We start from the raw sequence: 20,412 nt of genomic DNA on the forward strand, positions 1-20,412 counted from the left end.
ACAGACCAATGAGTCACATCAGCTATTGAGAACTACCTGGTGTGTTCAAAAACCCACACTGCTGTACCAGGAGGATTCTGAAGTTCAGTAATTTTTTCTTGTTTGGGGTTTGTGTTTTTTTTTGTTTGGTTGGTTGGGTTTGTTTTGTTTTTTTAATTTTTGGCAAGTATGGGTTTGGTTTTTTTTTTTACTTCTATTAAACAGGCTCATTTAGGATATGAGATGGATCTACTGGAATGAGCCCAGAGGGCTACAAAGATGATCAGAGGGCTGGAGCACCTCTCCTATGAGAGCAGGCTGAGAGAGTTGGAGCTTTTCATCCTGGAGAAGAGAAGACCCTGGGGAGACCTTATAGCGGCCTTCCAATACCTAAAAGGGGCTTATAAGAAAGCTGGAGAGCGACTTTTGACAAGGGCATGTAGTGATAGGACAAGGGGTAATGGCTGTAAACTGGAAGAGGGTAGATTTAGATTAGATGTAAGGAAGAAATTCTTTATTGTGAGGGTTGTGAGGCACTGGAACAGGTTGCCCAGAGAAGCTGTGGATGCCCCATCCCTGGAATTGCTGAAGGCCAGGCTGGATGGGGCTTAGAGCAATCTGCTCTACTGGAAGGTGTCCCTGCTCCTTGCAGGGGAGTTGGAAGCAAGTGATGTTTAAGGTCCCTTCCAACCCAAACAATTCTGTGATTCTACAATAAGAAATCTATAGTTCAGAGCCAGAAGCCTATGAAAACTGCAGTGCTTTTGTTTAAAATTGTCTTTTGTGTGGGCATAAAAGCTGCAAGTTGTCTTCAGTTTCAGGTCAGTAGAATGATTTTCTGTAATAAGACAGAAGACAAAAAAGTATGTGATCTGTTCGCCAAGTTTGATTTTTAAATGTTTTGTTGTCAGCATTTTTTTTATTTGGTTGTGACTGTTGTTTCCTCTTTTTTTGCAGAACACCTTCTGAAATGTAAAGTTTACTTTTGTAACCTCAGAAATAGCAGCCCTTGAAGGAGGCAGTTCTGCAGACAAAGTATTACAGTAGTAAAGCCATGCTATTGAATGACAGCAGTTCAAGCTCAGAGCTCCATCAGTTCTACTTGATCTTGTTGTACAAATAGGCCAACAATCTTTTATTCTGTACTGCTGATTAATGCATTATAGAAGACAGTGGTTTGTAAAAGCCTAGAAGCAAGCCACAAGTGGCCTGCTCACCATTTACCCCGTTCAGAGGTTTTACTGCAGATGACAGCATTTGTCCTTAGTATAAGGAAACATGCATCAAATTTGCAAGCTTTCAGTCCTAAGTTTCAGTAGGTAGCTCACTATGGAAGAGGCATGCTATAAATTGTGTATTCCAGCAGCGTTAGATAATGAAACCTCTAAGGAGTCCACCCACAGCAACACTGGCAGCAGAGGCTACAAGGCTCCTGTACACTGCTGCAGCACTCCTGAAGCCACTCAGTCATTTCTGCCTCCTCTCCAAACTGCTGGAGGGTACAGCATCTCAGTCTGCAGCTCCGAATCTTTTAGGACATGAGTAATTATAGCATGCCAAGTAGAGAGTTACGATTAAATTTAAATCTACTGCTTTCAGTACATAGAAAAGCACTAAACTACACATCAAGCTTTTACCCATCGTCAGAGGGTGAAAAAAAGGAGATGGAGGTTAATTCTTGCAGAGCTGTTTCCCATTAAGTCACATCACAAAGTTAAGGAATTCAAGCTTCCTGAGTTTCTTTCCCCAATACCACAGACTCTCAGCTTCACCAGCAATCGTCAGCATCTGGAGCAACTCAGAAGCACAGGTAACTTTAATGAACTCTGAGCAGAAGACTTTGGTGGCTAAGCTGAATTTTAAAATAAGACTTGGCAAAATGAATTTGCCTTCAGTGTGGTGGGGAAAAAAGGTACCAGGAAAAAGGAAATGCATACAAGAAAAGAATACCTAGAAACTGCATTTTCAAAAGATTCAGACATTTACTGGTGGGACAGAATCTTAGTTTTCAAAAGAGACAACGAAGTTCCGAGTCTTTGAAGCAAGTCACAGGTAGACTGGTTAATACAAAATAGATCATTTTAAGAAGTATCAGCTGAAGCACAGCCCATCAGAAACCATATGAAGCAATCTTACAAAGATTATTATTTTGGGGGTACACAGTAGTAGCACAAACAAGGATTAAAGGTAACTCTCTGACTAATTTCCTGCTATTGCAGGCATCCATGTGAAGTACACTAACAGCTAATCCCCAAATCCAAAAACTGAGCTCAAGTACAAATTTGAAGCAGAGTTAAGAAACCAGGAATGGCAGAGCAATAGTAGCCAGTGCTTTCATTGCAACTTTCACACAAATGGAGAAGCTGGAGAATGAAGACCTACACCCTTCATTTGAATCTGTTGGTTTACTGTCAGACTAAATTATAATTGCCAAATCACAGTACATGATTTCTGCTATTTCCTCTCTTCACACCTTGCTAGCTGCTATTTTCAACACTCCTTCACTCTAGAGACCCTTGTTTAAAATATACATTTAATTTGTACCTGAATATACTTTTTCTAGCTAAGTTTTCAGATGCAAAACCTAAGGAACGAATGGTTGTCAATTCCTTGTCACCATAACTTAAATCTAAACATCAGCTTTTAGGCTCTTTGACTAGCCAACTTTTTGACTCAGCCTTAGGACATCTGCAACTTATCCAGGGAAGAGAAGCAAAGCTAGAGTATGATTAACACCTTCATTAATAAAAAGACAAACTTGCCAAACTGAGGAAGATCAGTAGAGGGTTCAACGAGGAAGATCAATGTCAGTGAAGACAACTTAGTTCTTTGTAATCTTTTTAAAAGACTATTAAAACACATAACTAATTTTGGTGTGTTTGTTAAGTTCATAAGGTAAAAAAAAAAAAAAAAAAAGAACAGTAAGAAAGTTTCGCTGTCTTCAGAATTTCAGACTTCTTCAGGCTCATTAAAAACTACTTTCTGATTTTGAGATTTTAAGTTGTTTTCTTAATAAGTTTCTTAAGTTGTTTTCTTAATGAGAGAGATTACACACTATAAACAATTTATCTTATTCCTTTACCCTTTCAGATCATATTCTGTATTGGGGCAGGGTTTTTTTTCTAGTTTGGTTTTCTTGGGTTTTTTTTTTATTTAATTGTTTAACAGATAGGCCTGCGATTCTCAAGTTCGAAGTTAATTATTCACAATTTACACCTTGGTATGCAAAGAAACAGCAACAGAGCACAAGACCTCTCTGTTCAGAGAAACTGGTACCGATTTAAGAGCAGCTGTCATTCCAGGTTGAATTAACAGCTGAGCTGCCTCAGCATCTGAGCTCTGTCATACATTCAGTTCCTAAACTTTGCCAAGTCTCTCTGAGAAGAATCCCCTCACAGACGTTCCTTACTTACTGTTATGCTGAACGCTACAATAGTCTTCAAAAGTTATTTTTCTGGCTTGTAAGTATTTAAATAAAGCCTTGAACCTACAGAAAAGAAAATGCAGCACTGTTCCAAATCTGGGCTCGTCAAGAACAGAAAGAAGTGGCTTAAAGTAAAGAGTTTAAAAGCCTTAACAAAAAAAAGTTAAATAGGCAAGTAACAGTAGAAGTCCCCCCTTACAAGACACAGAACTGTATCAGGAAGCTACTACACTCTTGTGCTAACAAATGCAAGAGCTGAACTTCCAAGTCTACAGCAGACTGACCACAAAACAGTACTGGAAAGCAGAACAAAGTTATCGCTTTCTGCTTCTATGATAATTGCTCATGAAAACATTAGATGATTTTAATGTTGTTGGCTTTGACTATCAAGCAATTTCATAAACTAGAGTAGGGAATTTATCTGTGGGCTTAAAGTTTACCATCCACTCTTTTCATTCCCAGCTTGCCCCATCTCTGCAAACATCCATCATAATCTAGCTTGTATCAATCTCCCCAAGCAGAACAGCAATTTGTGTTGTGTCCTCTCTCTTCTCCAAAAGTCTACATCAAGGGTTACTACATCTCACCCTGACCCCAGCAAGCCTACCCTTTATCAAAATCCAGCATCTTCCAGTTATTGCCTATGCACTTTCAAGCCTCTGCCAACTCAAACCTAAACACAACCTTTCACAGAGCGCATGTGAAAGGTTGTGTACCTCCAGGTACTATAAAGACTTTCTCAGTAATGCAATTATAGTCCTTGTGACTACAAATGCTACCTCCTCTCTCCAGCCTTATTCCACAGATGACCTTCTTCCCAAACGCATCTCACTCTTGTGAGGACAAATATTTGCTGCAGATCCTGAAGTTTGAGAGGTTGTGGCAGTCAGTCTTTTAATCACACAATTGCATCCCACACCAAGACAACATTTTATATCTAATTTCTTTCCTTACGACTATTCATAGGCATACTCATACCACCCACACTATTAAGTGTTTTGCAGAAGAGAAAAAGAGTTTCTTCTTCCCTATCAATCACATGAAGAGTTTGCGGAGAGACAGGGCAGATGACTGAGTATCAGCAAATTTCTCTTGGAGCTTCCTCCAATTTCTCAAAGAGAGTTTAATTAGCCTTAGAATCACCTTATCAGACTACTTTTCAAATACAAAGAGCACCACTTCCTCTATCCCCAAATACCTGTTTTGAAAACAAAGCTGAAAAATCTACTGCCCATATATATTGCTGGATTTTATTCCAATGCACTTCCACATGGTCTGCGCCCTTCCTTCCCCACCATATCAAGGCAAGATACTTCGCTTTAACTCATCTGCAAAAAAAACACTCCACCTCATTAGCAGTATTAAACCAGTTATGTTGGATTTGTGTCCCTTTTGGTCCTTAATGACTTATAAATATGGCTTTTCCTCCTGAGAGGTTTAGGTGCCCCTTTCTGTTGGAAAGGGGAAAATAAAACCCAACTGACAAGTGGTTTTCTACTGGATCTGAAAGGGTGTGACCAAGGCAGTTGTCTCCCTAAGTACTGATAATGGGGAAAAAGTGTGATTATATTGTGTTTAAAAAAGTTCTTGCCATAAGCAACTCCTTCAACTTTCATGAACTATGAATACTTTTTATGTAAAATAAGAATTTCTAGAACATATTGATCCTCTGCCTCTGAGGGAGAATAACGTGCATTACTTTTAGTGTTTACATTGGAGTTCTCTCCTTGAGAGTAGTAGAACTGAAAGATGACATTCAGGCCAGCTGCAGAAGTTCTAATTTAAGAAGCAGTCATTGGGGTTTTAAAGCGTGGTCTTTAAGACTGTTACTTAATTAGCGATTAATATATTTTATGGATGAAATCTGAGACCTTACTGACACCCATGATCCAACTATTCAGAAGAATAAAAGCTTCACTTTTACTCTGGAATTAAATATTTGGAACAGTAGAGCTGTCCCTCAGAAGATGGGCTACACAAACTCACTAGTACAAACACACTAAGGAAAGCAGCTTTTTAGCCTCACATGTGTGAAGCCAGAACACAAAGCAAAGAGGAAAAGGACCCATGGTCAAAGAATCCTGCAGGGTTTCTTCCCAGCCACAGGCGCCGCAGCTTTTTCAAGCAGCTTCACTGTAGGAAAAGCCTTAGTTATTAAGCATGGAAGCTTTCCCCTGTCCAAAGAAGTAAGAAGCTCAGTCTTGAACCTCATTTGTACAGAATTCACCCACTTTGAATCTCCAAGAATTTTTCTCAGGCAAAAATACAAGTTCTGTAAAGCAGGGAAAAGAGGAGAAATCACTGCTCTGATGACACCTTCCTCTCACCCACACACCCCATTCCAGACTCTCTCTCCACCCAAATCCTGCTCTACAACTATCTCAACAGAAACATATCATTTTCTGCTCAAATACAAGAATTGAGCAGTTCTGCCTGTGTCAATATGAAACATCAAGTAGATCTGGAGCTAGATGTGCCACTTCTCCATTTTATTGATTTACAGCTGAGCCACAAATCATCATTTTCCTACCCTTTTTGCACAGGCTTCCATAATTTAAGATATGCAAAATGCCATTTGCATGTGGTGGACACCAACTGATGCTTATAAGGTTAAAATATAAAAGCAATTGAGAAATGCTATTCCACATCATATTGTAATATGGCATCTTAGATGCCAAACTCTAGGGGAGGAAGGGACATGGGAAAAAAAAACAACTCTACTAACATCACAAGTAGCATTTGTGTTAAACATTTGACCAATAACTTTACATAAAAAGGAACTTTATTCTGCATGGCAAATCTCAGACCTCATTCTACAAGCCATTTCCTTCAGCAGTTCAAATCTGGAAGCTTTAACCGAAACACATACTAACTTAGAGAAGAAACATGAAACTGTAGCCACCAGCCAATCTTCTGCCAAGCCTTCAAAGCATTTATTTGATTTTCTCTAAGGGGTAGAATTGTTCTCTCCATCCATGCAAGCATTAAAGCGACAGTCCTGTTGTATCCTAGGTCTTGCTGCAAACAACTGAACAAGTTTAAGGGGGGTATATTGTGGCAAGATTATTGCTTAGAAGGATAAAAGTCAGTAAGATCTAGTTAATTGACTACTGTAACTGGATACCAGGATTCCAGCTGTGGCCTGTGATTATCCTTCCATGAGGGTGAACAAGCCCTAACATTACTTGTTGGTTATATTAATTCGTAACTCTTATCACTTGGCTGTCTACTGGAATAGCAGTAACAAGATCAACTGTAGCTTTTATCTGGAACAGCATAGCTACACTAGAAAAGTAAGGATTTCATGTTTGTCACAGCAGCATGCGGTCATTTACTGTAATCTCTGCACTACAGCGTTTTCTAATCAGCCTTTGCATGTTGGACTGATCTTACACTCCAACCACATCTGGCAGAAAATGGTAATCAACTGAGGCATGGTACATGAGCTATTTGAGCTGCCATGCTGCTGTCATTTTTATTCTGAGAAGAATGAACCCTGGTTAGTGTTCCCCACCCTCAAAAGATCTACTTTCCTCACAAAACCATTTGTTTTTAATAAACTTGTAGAAGTGAAATTGTCACTAGTCTATTAACTCTTCTCAGAACAGCAGTTTATAATCCACAACAAATCTGAATGAGACTGAAAATATATTGGAAGCAGCCTGATGTTTCAGCTGCACTACTTAGCTGTTACACATAGGGAATACATAAAAAAAATAGGGTGGGGATCAGACAACATGCAAGCAACCTCAGTGATGCGTTAATTAGCTGCAGTGTGTATGCTAGAAACAGGTCAGTTGTGTAGGCAGGCTCAGCAGCTGACACATCTAACTTTCAATATCTGGACCATGGTTCATGTTTCCCTACTCGCTCAGTGGGATTCTTCTGAGAGTCCAGCTATTTTGTCAGTGGATGCCACACGGCGATGCAACCCTCAGTACAGTCAGCCTGAAAAATAACCAAACAAGAGAGCCCATGCACTCTGTCGAGCTGTCAAGCCACCAGAAGCTTAGCATGGGTTGAAACTCTTAACTGGAAATGAAATGCCCACAACCATGCAGACAGTCCTGCTGAAAGCATGGAACTATCTGTAAGATGAAGAAATCAAGTGTCATGCAAACCTGCCCATATAGCTTTACTCTCCCCTTGCTAAAAAAAAAAAAAAAAAAAAAAGAAACCAAATATGCAATTCCGTTATGTTAATTCCCCTGCGCTACACCAGTTAAACAAGAATCCTTTGCTTCTGCCACACAGACAGCTGAGTTTAAGTCTCAGAAATTCTGAAATTCTAACATCAACTACCAGTGGCCTCTAGTCTTCAACATGGCAGTTGAAGTCGACTAGCAAGCTATTGATGAGTGGGGAAGTTGGAATCCATCACTCAGGCTCACGTCCAAGCAAAGCTTCACACAGAGTCAGATCTCTAGACTAGAACACCCACAAGTGTCAATTAAACTTCTAAGCATGATATGGAGGTGAGTTTTAAAAGGTAGCTTCTCATAACACCGCCTAAGCAATTTCCAGCTTCCTGATAAACCAGAGGAAGCTCTTTAAACTTACATATTCCAAACATAGCAAACTTTGTCTGCTAATACTCTTGCCATTCACAAATAACAGAACAATTTGAAGTTTAAACCAAGCTTAGCAAAACTAGAAAGACTCTACGTGGCTTAGAATGAAAGATCAGATCAGAAAGTCACAGGCAAGGCTCAACATGAAAACAGTGTTCTGTTTCAGGTGCCAGTAATGAAACATCACTCATGAAAAATGTACATGTTTTCAAAACACTGGCACACTAGATACACTGACTTACTCTGGCTTGCTGCCCCTTAGCAGGATGTACCTTCTCCTATAAATAGGTTTAGATGAAGCTATAGAACTTAGATTAAGAGCTACAGTCACAACAACTGCACTTTGGATTCCAGAGCCACACCGGATGATCCAAACGCAAGTCTCCATTTGAAAAGGTTAGGTTTTAAAACTCCAGGATTGCTAAAGAACTGATGCAATGATAAGTTAAAGCTTTTGTCTGTATTCAACCTCTACATAACAAGAAACAGCAGCCTTCAGAGCCAGGAAGCAGACCAGCTGGCTTCCTCCTTTCACACAAGTCCTACACTCCCTGAAATGAGAAGTGAAAGGAAGAGTCCTTTTAAAAACAGTCTGAACTCCCACTGAAGTTCATCTATGTGCTCTTCAATTATGTGTAAAAACATACACTCCAGCTAGTGCAGTCCTGCACTGTGGCAAGGTATCCGATCACTGCCTTATTATGAGGACCTACCTCTAAACTTGTAAACCTGCATACATTTTAAGAATGTGGGCGACAAGTCAGCATGTTTTATTCATGCTTTGAACAGTCGTGTCTTCCTCTCACTTCTATGAAGGACCATTTTAGAACATTCTGTAAACTACCAAAGAGACTTAAGAGATATAACAAAAGTACGCCAGAGGCACTAGAAGCCTGCCAGGCTCTGCAGGCTACCTGCTGACCATCTGCTATGGAAGCATCCGCTGCCATTGTGTCATCCGCACCTGTGCCAAGCCAAGAGTCAGTTTGAAGTGATCGACTATACTGTCGGTAGTCAAGCCACAGTCTTGTTCCTCCTCTTTAGGACAGTGTTTCAGACACTTTCTTGAAAAGACATTCTTTGGTGCTTTAAATATATGGTAGAACCATCTTAGCTCAAGTGGACACCAAACTCTCAAATCTAACCCTTACCAGTGTTTCACATTTCAGCCATAATCTAGTCTCCTAAATACCTAGAAACAAATAGCAAAGAACATTGCTTTCTTTTTCATTCCTTCTTTGAGAAAGTAAAGCCACCTTGGCAAAGCACACGGCTCAACTGTTTTGTTAGAGCTCTGTGGCCCAACTACAACGCAGGAGTTCCTGCCAACCTGCTTTCTACCTGTGGCAATTTTGCATATTGGCTTACAAACAAGAAGGACTTGATTGCCACAAGTCAGACCCAAACTGCAGACACGTCCTGTCAGTAACTTGCAGTTCTCAGCATATAAGAGGCATGCTGTGCTGTCCTGGTGGCCTTCAAGCATGATCATGCCTAAGTACTCACAAAATCTCCTCTACAAGAAATAGCATAACACATTTGAGTTTTATCAATAGATAGAAAAAACAGATGTTAGGGAAAGGCAACCACTGCTTCAGCTCAAACGGCCAGAGTACAGATTACATAAATACACAACATGAGCATGACACCAGCTCTCTTCAGTACCTAATCCCTTTCATTAAACTAAGTTAAGATACAGATATAATCTAAAACAAAGCATGAGATTGCATTATCCCAGGCAGGAAGGAGAAACAGAAGGGTATTTAGACTTGGTTCATCCAGAAGTCGGTGGTCCTATAGCACGCTGCCATTTCCTATACTGCGCCTACGCCTCAGCTGCAAGCCTCAGACGCCCAGTGGATGCACCATTTGCCAGCAGCCTGGAAAACACTGTTCTCGTATTCCACCTACATTCACGGTGACATTTCAAGGCTGATGTCCAATACCATTCATGGCACTAGTCCAGAGTGCTGGTACATTCCCTCTCCTAGTGGGCTGCAACTCTCAACTGCTTCAACAAATATCTTTCACAACCTGAAGAGAAGAATTTTTGAGCACAAGCAGCTTACTGGCTACTAGCTAAGATTCTTGAATACACACCTGAGCCCACCCTCGCAAAACTTCCTTTGTATTGTTTTTCAGTGTTGTCAAGCAGCTCTGCAGAAGTCAATATGATCAAAACAGCAAGAGTAAAAGTGTTGTAAACAGTTTTAATGGTCTAACATGCAGTTTGCAAGACTCCAGGAAAAAAGCAGACTTAACCATACCTCGCAAAGTGACAAGCTAGCCTCTGCCAAGTATTCCAATTGCCTTCCAGCAATTGCCGACATCTGTTTTATTCAGGTTTTATTTAAACCATCAAGCTCTCATCCAAGCAAAATTTTGGCCAGTGGGGATGTTAAGCGACCACGCCGAGTCTGATGGTGTGGGATACTCTAATATCAACTTACCAGTGAAGCTTCGCACCGCAATCTTGCTGGTACTGCTGACTCAGGGGAACAGAAGCACTGCTGCAAACCCTCTGCTACAGATCACTGCCTGCAAATCTACTAGGAAGGCTTCTTCTATCATACCACTCAGTTTGAGTTCAGGGTTCAGCCCCGTGCCAGATGACCCATTCTTTTGACACACTAGACGTCCTGCGCTGAGATTCAGAGCCTGATTTCCTGGCTTGCTTTATTCCTTGCTTTTTAGTGTTTATGATCTTTGAAACCCCTCTCTCCAAGGGCAGAATATTGTTCCTAATCTGCATGCCATGTTTTGAAGTTCAAGGACTCAAGTTTCATCAGACACTCACTGGCGAGACTACTGTACTTCCCCTAGGCACACATTAGAACTTGTGCTTTCCCACCCTCACCCGCATCGTGATCTGTGCCTTGAAAAGAAGATCCAAAAAGGAACAGGGCATGTTAGCTTAATTATACTGTTTGGTACCCGTGACTCATGTTTAGACTACAGGAAGACTAAGGGAAGGGATATAATATCATCCCCCATCCCAAATTTTTCCCCACCCCCAGAAACACTGGAGACAGCTCCTTCAGCAATACTGCATGTCCACAGCTGACTGAGGAAGGTCTCTTCCTTTCTTTTCTTCAAGGGCAGGGGACATACTGGGCACACGTGGCAAGGTTTTGGTAGCAGTGGGTGATGGTACAGCTATGACCTCTGAGAACACGGGTCTCTTCCACAGGCTGCAGGGGATATCTGCTCCAGCACTACGCAGTACCTCCTGCTCCACCTCTGACCTTGGTGTTTCCTCTACTATTTCCCACTTTTTCCCTCCTCCTCTGCCTCTCCAGTGTTTTCTGCCCTTAAGCCTGTTTTCCTGGAGGTGCCATAAGCCTGGTGGATGTGCTCCGCTGTGTCCTGCAGTGGGTCCACTGTGGAGCCAGCTGTGCTTGGCACAGAGCATGCCCTCGTCTCTTCACACAGAGGCCACCCCTGCAACCAGCACCTTGCCATGGACACCCAGTACTGGGGAAAACATAAGGTAGGAACAGCAAAGTAGTCTCCAGTAGTGCCTAGAGAGGTGGTGGATGCCCCATCCCTGGAAACGTTCAAGGCCAGATTGGATGAGGCTCTGAGCAACCTGATCTAGTCAGGGATCTCCCTGCTCCTTGTAGGGGGGTTGGACTAGATGACCTTTGAAGGTCCCTTCCAACCCTAACCATTCTATGATCCTGTCTTAAACAGATACAAAAATACTAGAAGCCGGTGTGCCTCTGCTGTATTAACACTTCTTCAGAAGTCGGGAGCAAAAGGGCAGCAAATTCTCCGTCTTTGGCTACCAATTTCTCCATCCAGCAAGAAGCAGGGAAGACTAATAACATCCAAAATGCTCTATGCCCTTCAAAATTATCCTGTCATCTACTTTTAAGCACTTCAGAGCATCCTTCATGGGGCAGAGACACAGAAGCATGGACTGACCACACCAACAGAGCACTTTCTTGGAGACTTCACAGAATTCCTCGCTAGTGGGAAAGGCCCAGGTAAGGCACACACAGAAGACAGAAGGTTGTAGAGCCAGGCTGGGAAATCAGAGGCATAGATCAAATCAAACCGCAGATTTTTTGTTTGGTTTAAAAGATGTTCAACTGCTGCCACCCAGCATCTAAGGGAGTAACACTATGAGACTATTATGAAACATATTCAACTGCTAAATATAAGTGATGAAAAGTATAGACTGGTCACTGTCATACCGATCATCTCATGAACAAGGGGCCTCAAAGAAAGACATAGCTACTCCATTATCAAGGTCCACTAATGGAAGTCAGTACAGCAGAAAGACCTGATCCGTCCCAGAATTTGTCACCCATAACCTTGACAAAGTATGTTTAACAGAAGGATTTTGATGACTATTGAAAACAGACTAAGAATGCATGCCTTCTGCTGAGGAAAAGCCAAGGGAAGGGAGGGTAGGACTAGTCAATCTAGCTTTATCAAGTTACACTGTTTGGATGAAAGAAAGTTTAATATTACACTGTCTACCCACTCTTCTGTTTCCTCGTCCTCCCCTTCCCTTCCTTAGGCATTGTACCATAAGAACACTTAAAACACAGAACAGTTCAGATGCACAAGATCAAGTGATCCTGCCCATGTTTCAGCCTTTGTATCTTAATATGAATTCAAACTTCTACCTAGCTTCAAACATATTTTGAAAAATTATTAGTCAGATAAGTCCTAGCTTAATTAAGATGGCAGCCTTCTCTTGGTACTACACAGGCCTTAAAACCAGTATGAGGCGAGGTGGGGAACTGAAAGCCAATGCTATTGAAATACTCAAGATCAACTAATCTAAAAAGCCTTCCTATTAGCTCCCCTTAGCCATGACAGACATTTCTATTCCTATTCAGAGATCTACACACCTCCAAATGAAGTGACTCTTCAATACTTTTTTGGGAGAGGACATGGGAGAAGCTCAAAGAAACAGAGAGCTATCTAATATGGAGATGGATGACAAGTCTTTACACATACAAAAGAAAAAATAGTGCTAATCCAATACCCACTAATGAATTAAAGAAAATAATTGCTTGCTTGGAATTTTTTTTTCTTTTCGGGTGTGAAAGATTAATTGGGGTGACAAGCAGGACCTCACTATTTAGAATACACCCCAACTGCAACAACAAAAATCAAGACACTGTATTACAGCTGATCTTCAATGCTAACTTTAAACAAAGCCAGTTCTCTCCTACATGGAAACTGTGACAAATTACAGCAACACAAGATACAGTGACACATACAGAAGTAGTTTCATTAGTAAATTGTGAAGGATTAAGCCCAGTTTGTACAGGGACCCCATTCTCGGCAATTTTTTTGAGGGTACTTCCACAGCCATAAAGACAAAGTGTCACCTGGACTGCAGAGCAATGCAGTACTCATACGTCTGCACTGCTCCTGCTAGGAAAGGGCCCCAAGTGCCAACAGACTTGGAACACTCCCCAGATCACTTCAATCCAAGTTAACCATAACAGTCACTGAAGTCTAGTGACTCAAGATAGCTTCACTGACCTCCAGCTCTCCCAAAAAACAGAGACAGGCGTACTCCTCAGGAAGGAGACAGACGTTTTGAAGACTAACCTGTGGGATCTAGGAACTTTATCTTTACCAAGCCTAGGAAAACAGTTTAACCCATTGCTCTTGGTCAACAGCCACTTCTGTTTCAACACTAGAGACCACAGCAATTCAAACTCGTTAGATCGCTCCCACAGTTTGCAGGAGAAGGGTGAAACACTGCAGGAACAAAAGTGTCTGTACAAGCAAAATCCTGACAACAGCCCTGCAGTTCAGTGACCAGCATGAATTAAACTATAAATTTCCTTTTGGAGCCTTTGTTTGCCAGCCACATACAAATATGCAAAATTAGATTTGAGATGGAAAGATGTTACTACAGATACACAAGTCATCTCCACAGCCACAAAAAACAGAGTCCTGACCTTCATCTGCTTTGTTTCCACATTCCATTAAAATCTCCTAGCTCTTGACCAGGCCCCAGAATAGCCTTTTACCTTATGAAAACTATTTTGAAGAAGTAAGGAGACACCACATTGTCTTTTTAGACTACACACTCCAGAACTTCCTCCTGCTGCAAAACAATTCACACAACAAAATAAGTCAAGAAAAATCCCAGCCATTTTGATCGTTTTCAGAAACAGGAACTTGTTACGTCCAACTGCAGATGCAACAACCTCAATTGGTTTCCAATTCACTTCCCTAAATGAAAGCTTGATGATAAGTTTCTGACCAAGATCCTTTATAAAAGGAGTTGACTTTAGGTCTACCTATTTTTCCCTCATCTATCTTGTGTTTTAACGTTCAAAAGTCAAGTTATTTCCCTTCCCTGAAAGCTTCTCCCTGTTGATACTATCAGAGTCACTCCCATTTGAGGGCAGAAGCTGCCTTTTACTTGCCCCACACAATTAAACCCTCATTGAAGCCTTCATACACCTTTTAGAACAATTCTGAGAATGAAATGTCCATGCTGTGCATCAGGATTGCCCTTCCACTTGAATTCCCACAGCTTCTACATCCTTAACGTAGCCCACATGTCATTCACCCAGTCTGCAATGGCCCATCTCACTGCAGCAAAACCAAGTTGCTAATCCCCACTTTTTCATGGGAATGCTTTCCTCCTTTGCTGTATCTAATAATAATTTATTTAACACAACATACTTAGCTGAGGGAAACGAATCCATATCATTATGGTGACCTGAAGACAGCTTTAAGATGACAACAGTGTGGTAAGTCCAAAGGGGTCAGAGCTCTAACATGCCAACTGCAATGGCTTGCCCCAAATCATCAGAGCATCCTAGATTTACACTCCTTTTCTCCCCACAGGGACTTGGGAAACATATTTAATGCCATCTGGCCCTACTTCAAGCTGGAAATTCACTCATATCTGGAATTCAAGAAAATGGTAAATCTCACTAATGAGTATATGATAGCAACCTAATCATACTTCAGTACTTCTTTACATGACAAACCTGTGCAGCACCCAGAGCCCATGCCAAAGGACAGCCATCTATGCAGCATCCGTATTAAAACCTGCATTTGAGAGCTATGCAAGGACAGAAAACCACACAAAAGTAAACACTTAGCAGCTCAGCTTTTGTTCACAGACAACATTCATTCTGTTCTCTCCTCCATTCCTCACACACATGCACTCATAACCAAATCATGCTTTTCGTTCCTCAGAGCAAAATCCCTTTAAGTTGTACTCACTAAAAAAAACCCTCAACCGAAAAAAAAAATACCCAACACCACCCCACACCTTGTCACCTACCATCTTTCTCTAACACTCTGGAACTAGTATCTTCTGCAGAAAACATATGAGGACAGGCATCATTGTGCCCTATCCTCACAAGGCTACTTAACTCATGTTAAATAGTTGATCTCTCCATTTAATTTACAAAGTCCAGCTGCTGAGCAGGGCAGTGGAAGATAGGCTGTGTGACATGACACTCGGCCACTAAGACACTAAATAAAATTATGGAGGTCCCCAAGGACACAGAAGCTCCAACACCAATACCAGAATCACAGCTCTTCATAAAGCATCGCTCTCTGGTAGCTAAAATTGTAATTGTCTAAGTCCTTTGCACCTTGACTCAAAGCTTCTCTTAAGGTACTGGCAAGTTTTACCCTTCATTTCCTTCTCCAAGTCTTCAAATGCTATCTATCCAACCCGAAATGCAGTCATCCACGTGGCTCAGATCTACCTCCACCTAGCAGTACCTCCTGCATGCATGTGGGCATTGCTCTTTCAGAGGATGAACTCGTAATTCACTCCCTCATTACAATACATAAAGGCCATTTTAACACTTTTCCACAAGATACACATCAGAGTTCAAGGAACTGCCTATCAATCCATAGTTATGAGAAGATGCCTCAGGTTTAAGGGGCTGAGAATACTTTTTCTTTTAAAACATTAACTTGGTTTTCATTTATAGTCCACAATTTTGAATATGCATATCTCCCACAGACAAGATTCTGTCTTTAATGGTACCAGCTAGTTAAACTCTCAACTGTTATATACAAATTGCAAAATAGAAGGAAAAATGAACAGGGATATATCTTCCCAGAAAATGAGCCTTTCTCTTCCTCTTGCGTGTCTTACATGCAGGTGGGTGTGAAACTACATAGAATGCTACCAGCTTCAGTCTCCCCCACACTCATTTTCTGAAGTAGTAAAATTACCACCAATATCCAAACACAATCCCTTCCAGGCCTTAATATAACATAATTTCTACCTCACTTTGATCCTGCCTATTCCAGATAGTACTTTTACATATCTATACACACACATATGTATATGTGTGTATATATATATAAATACACAAAGAGAGACACAGCATGCTTTTAAATACATGAGCTATGCTTCATTTTTTAAGCTAAAGCTTCTAGTAACAGATACAGTTGGGCAGTCCAGACAAAACCTACAGATTAAGAAGTGTTGACAGCTACCAAACAGCAATAAAGGAGACATCAATAACCAAGATGATTTTTTAAAAATACACAAGAAAACAAGAGAGAATACGTGACATCAAGACCACTGATCTATTTAAACAACCATTTAGACTCAAGTTAGTCTTCAATCAATGCTGCTTACATCAGCATCTCTTAGACATACACAAGAGTATTTAGATATACTGGAAGACCAGCACGCTATTTGCCACTTTAAGGGTTAGCTGTGAAATTATTAGAACTGAAATCTGTATTTCTTTTCCAGAAGTAATACTACCTCCTTTTAAGAAATACAGCATCATCAGAATTGAACTTGCATGCACCTGCACCAGCATTACTTAGTAACAGCCAGCAGCCAAGAGACTGCTTGGTATAAAGCCTGCTGATCTGTACGTGAAAGTACTTCTCATCATGTTCAAAGAAAAAAAAAAAAAAAAAAAAGGGAAAAACACCTTATTTCAGACATTAAAACCCACTGTTGATCTACTAGAACTCAATGCTGGACAGAGTGACTACTGGTAAACAAGGCAAATTAACATAATACAATTAAATTATTTCACCATGCTACTCCTTGGTTTCTCCAAGCAGGCACTGACAGTTGAGTGGGTTGAAAAGAAAGAAAATTGTCAAGACAAAACACCACTAGCTCATTGTTTTTTTTAAGAAACATTTTGACTTCAACCTTGTTTCATGCATTAACTAGCTAATGCCAGTCCAGAAAAGATCATAAATCTCTGATACAAAGCTACCAGCCATCTTCAACAAAACATGATTAAAACTATTGGACAGCTCATGAAGTTGCTGTCAGGTACTTGGGACTTCAGCAACAGCCCTTGAACTCTCCAAAGGCTGTCCCAACCTACAGCGTAGCGTTATCCAAGTGCCTTGCCATTTAACCACACCATCACCTAAACCTCTTCAGAGGTCTGCCGTGCAGATGGCCCTGCTCCTACCGGTGCTCGGCCAGCTCCTGGTGTAGCATTTATGTCCCTGCCTAGCTTAATCCTGACCCAAGCAGGCAGTGTCAAGCACATGTCCATTTTGCCCTGCATCCAGTTCCCTCCCCTCTCTCCAAGCCCCTGCTCCACAAGGCATGCTTGGCACTGCCTTTGTGGACAACAGGCAAGAGGTCATGAGGAAAGAAAAAAAAATTTAAAAAAAAAAATGGCCGAAAGAGCAGTATTATGCAATAAGAGAAGAAATGCCATAATAACTCCTCTTCTCCCGGAGATTTCTCACAGCCCTTAGGGTTTGCATGCGGGATTACAGCAAGCACGACAGCTCAAAGGCGACACCGAAAAGGCCTGCCGGCCAGCAGCCTCCTCAGCCCCCGGGGTTACAAAAAGGGATGCTCACAGTCCAGGTGCTTTTTCTTGGGCCCCATCACTTCATGCGTGGTGGCTTTGCAGACGGCTCTGGCTACGGCGGATCCCGTCACGCTGTACTGAGCAGCTGCGATGCGATCTGTCAGCGTCTGACCCGACATCTTCGCTGGCGTGGCCTGCTGCTGCCGGCTCTGCAGGGGCGGAAAACACGGGAGGGGAAGGGGAGATGCCGAGATTATCGCCGAGGGGAGGCCCGGAGAGGGGCACGGCGGAGACCCGGACGGACACACGGACACAGCCACACTCACAATGGTCCTTCGGGCAGCCCCCCCCCCGCCTCCCCACCCCGCCCCGTTGTGTAAGCCTTTGCCTCACTAAAAGCCGCCCGGGGCACAAAAAAAAAAAAAAAAAAAAAAAAAAAAAAAAAAAAGAAGGTATTTTAGACGCTGCAGGGAGAGAATGAAGGGGAAATACGGATGGTAACAGAAGGAGGCTGCACACAAATAACGGACGAGACCCCGGGAAGGGGAGGAAGGACCCCTCCCCAACCTGCGCCCTCCCCCCGAGCCGGCCCGCAGGGGAGCCGCCGCCGCGCCCCGGCCTCGCCGCAGCGCCCGCCCTGCCGCCTCCCCGGTGGGAGATTACGGCCCCGTTGCGCCATGTTCTGCCCTCCCGGTGCCTCCTCCATCCGCCACCGCCCGGCCTCGGTGGGTTCGCCCCACAAGCCCGGGACGGCACGGCGCGGCGCGGCGGGGGGGAGAAGAGGACGAAGAGAACGCCGGCGGCCGACCTGTCAGTGCGTCCTTCCCTCCCGTCCTCCTCCTGCTGCCGCTGCCGCTGCCGCTCCGGGGAGGGCACCGCCGCCGCCCGCCGCCACCGCTCCCCGGCCCGGCCCGCTGCCCTCCCCTCCCCTCCCCTCCCCTCCCCTCCCCTCCCTTCCCCCGGCCCCGGTTGCCCCAGGTGCGGGGCGGGCTGCCCGCTGCCCCCTCCCGCCGCCGGGGATGCGCTGGGCGTCCACGCCCGGGAGCCGCCGCCGCTGCTGCTATTTCCAGCCGGCGGCTTAATCCTCCCGCAGCCTAATCCCCGCGCTACTGCCGCAGCAGCGCCGCCCCCTACCCCGGTGCAGAGGGCGGGACGCAGCGGAGCGGCGCTGCCGTTACCGCCGCAGGTCGGTGGCCCGGTGCAGTCAGGTGACCCCGCTCGGTACGGCCGGGCCTGGCCGGGCCGCCCGGTACCGCGGGGTGAAGCCCCCCCCGCGCGGAGCCGCCGCGCCTCTTAAAGGGGACACCGCCCCCCGCCCGCCAGCCCGCACGGTGTGCGGCGAGGCGCGGCCCGGGCCGCCGCCCCCCTTGTCCGCCTCCTCCTCGCCTCCCGCTTCCCGGAGGTGGCGATGGCCGGAGCTGCTCTCACAACGGTGCTGCCTGGGGAAGCCCGGTGGGGATCCGGGGGGCCCGGAGGTTGGGGGAGAACCGAAGCCACTGACGCTTCCCCCGTCTGCAGAGCGGTCCTGTCGTTAACGCTTAAAATAATGCACTGAGGGATCCCAAAACTACACATCCACTGGATTTCTCCAGAACCTTTTAATGATGTTGTTGTTGCTATCAAAGATCCCCAAAATACATCCCCAGAAGGGTTTTCTTTCTGTTATCTAGGATACCCTAAAGGTCTTGGTTACAAGGCAGCGCAAGGCTGGGGAGGATCTATTGACACGATTTTATTGTCTAACAGAAGCCTAACGGAGTGATCTGCGGAGTACTGAGAAATGTGGCGTATGTCTCTTGCCATAAATTGTCTGAACTGAAGTTCGGGAGTAAAGTGATTTCGGTGGGTGGGACCTAAATGAAATTATACTGGTAGCAATTCCTTCGAGCTGCCGTTAGAACAGATTTCAGAAGGCGATGTAAGTGCATGACATTAATTAGCTGAAGAAAACAGTATTTACAGTCAGTATTGAAGATTTGTGCACATGAAGTGATAACCGGGTTGCGTTGCATGCAAAGACCTACAGCACCATTTTCATTTGTTATGCCAGGAGCAGGATATTGACGAGGCATCATGGTCTGTGACAGTATGAAACAGCAGCTTTTTTACTACTTCTTTTTGTAACCTGACAACCAAGGGATTTTAAAGTCCTAGGTAGCCTGAAAGCTTGGGAATCCTGTTAAAACAATACTCAAATGTTCAAGTTACTGTTTCTATGGAAAATCTCTTTCAAAGTAATCGTTCAAATGGTGCCTGTGTCCATTGAAGAAAGGTGTTCGAATTTTCAGGTTTTCCATATTGGTTAAATCTCTATTTTTGCAGAGCAGATAGAGATGTTTGCTTTTCAAGGTTCAAATATTTCCTTGAACGCAGTGTTTGAATATGGAAAGGGGTTTAATTTAAAAAAAAAAAAAAAAAAGATGTAAAACACACGTTACTAAATGCTATCAAAAAGCATTAGGGGTCTGCAAACTTTGAATGTTCCCATAAGCGAGACTCCCATATTCCGCCAGTGAGAAGGTGTACAACCGTGTCCGTGCCCGTCAGCTCTGTTCAGTAATGAGCAGCAAATGAATAAGTGCGGGAGTTGCACAGAGAGATAATGTAACACGGTGTTCTTTAGCATTACTGTAGTCTACTTTTAAAGTACAGACAAATTTTAGTAATATTTATA

The 20,412-nt window shown here is 43.3% G+C and overlaps 1 protein-coding gene across 3 annotated transcripts in view; it reads right to left on the reverse strand.

Moving 5' to 3' along the window:
* Positions 1 to 18,997, reverse strand: part of SNAP91 (synaptosome associated protein 91) — a 71,103-nt gene extending 52,106 nt beyond the window's left edge. For 2 of the 3 annotated variants that reach the window (XM_086743781.1, XM_086743779.1), the window contains exons 1-2: positions 18,873 to 18,997; positions 17,788 to 17,947 (exon numbers count right to left, since the gene is read on the reverse strand). In XM_086743781.1, the coding sequence (XP_086599907.1) occupies positions 17,788 to 17,917 (130 nt within the window). In that variant the 5' untranslated portion in view covers positions 17,918 to 17,947; positions 18,873 to 18,997. Of the gene's footprint in view, positions 1 to 17,787; positions 17,948 to 18,546; positions 18,634 to 18,872 lie in introns of those variants that run through there. The other variant, XM_086743780.1, reaches the window with a different exon arrangement.
* Between the last annotated feature and the right edge of the window lie 1,415 nt (positions 18,998 to 20,412).

This window comes from Chlamydotis macqueenii, chromosome 3 (genome assembly GCF_036417535.1).
Source record: "Chlamydotis macqueenii isolate bChlMac1 chromosome 3, bChlMac1.mat, whole genome shotgun sequence".
Lineage (NCBI taxonomy): Eukaryota > Metazoa > Chordata > Aves > Otidiformes > Otididae > Chlamydotis > Chlamydotis macqueenii.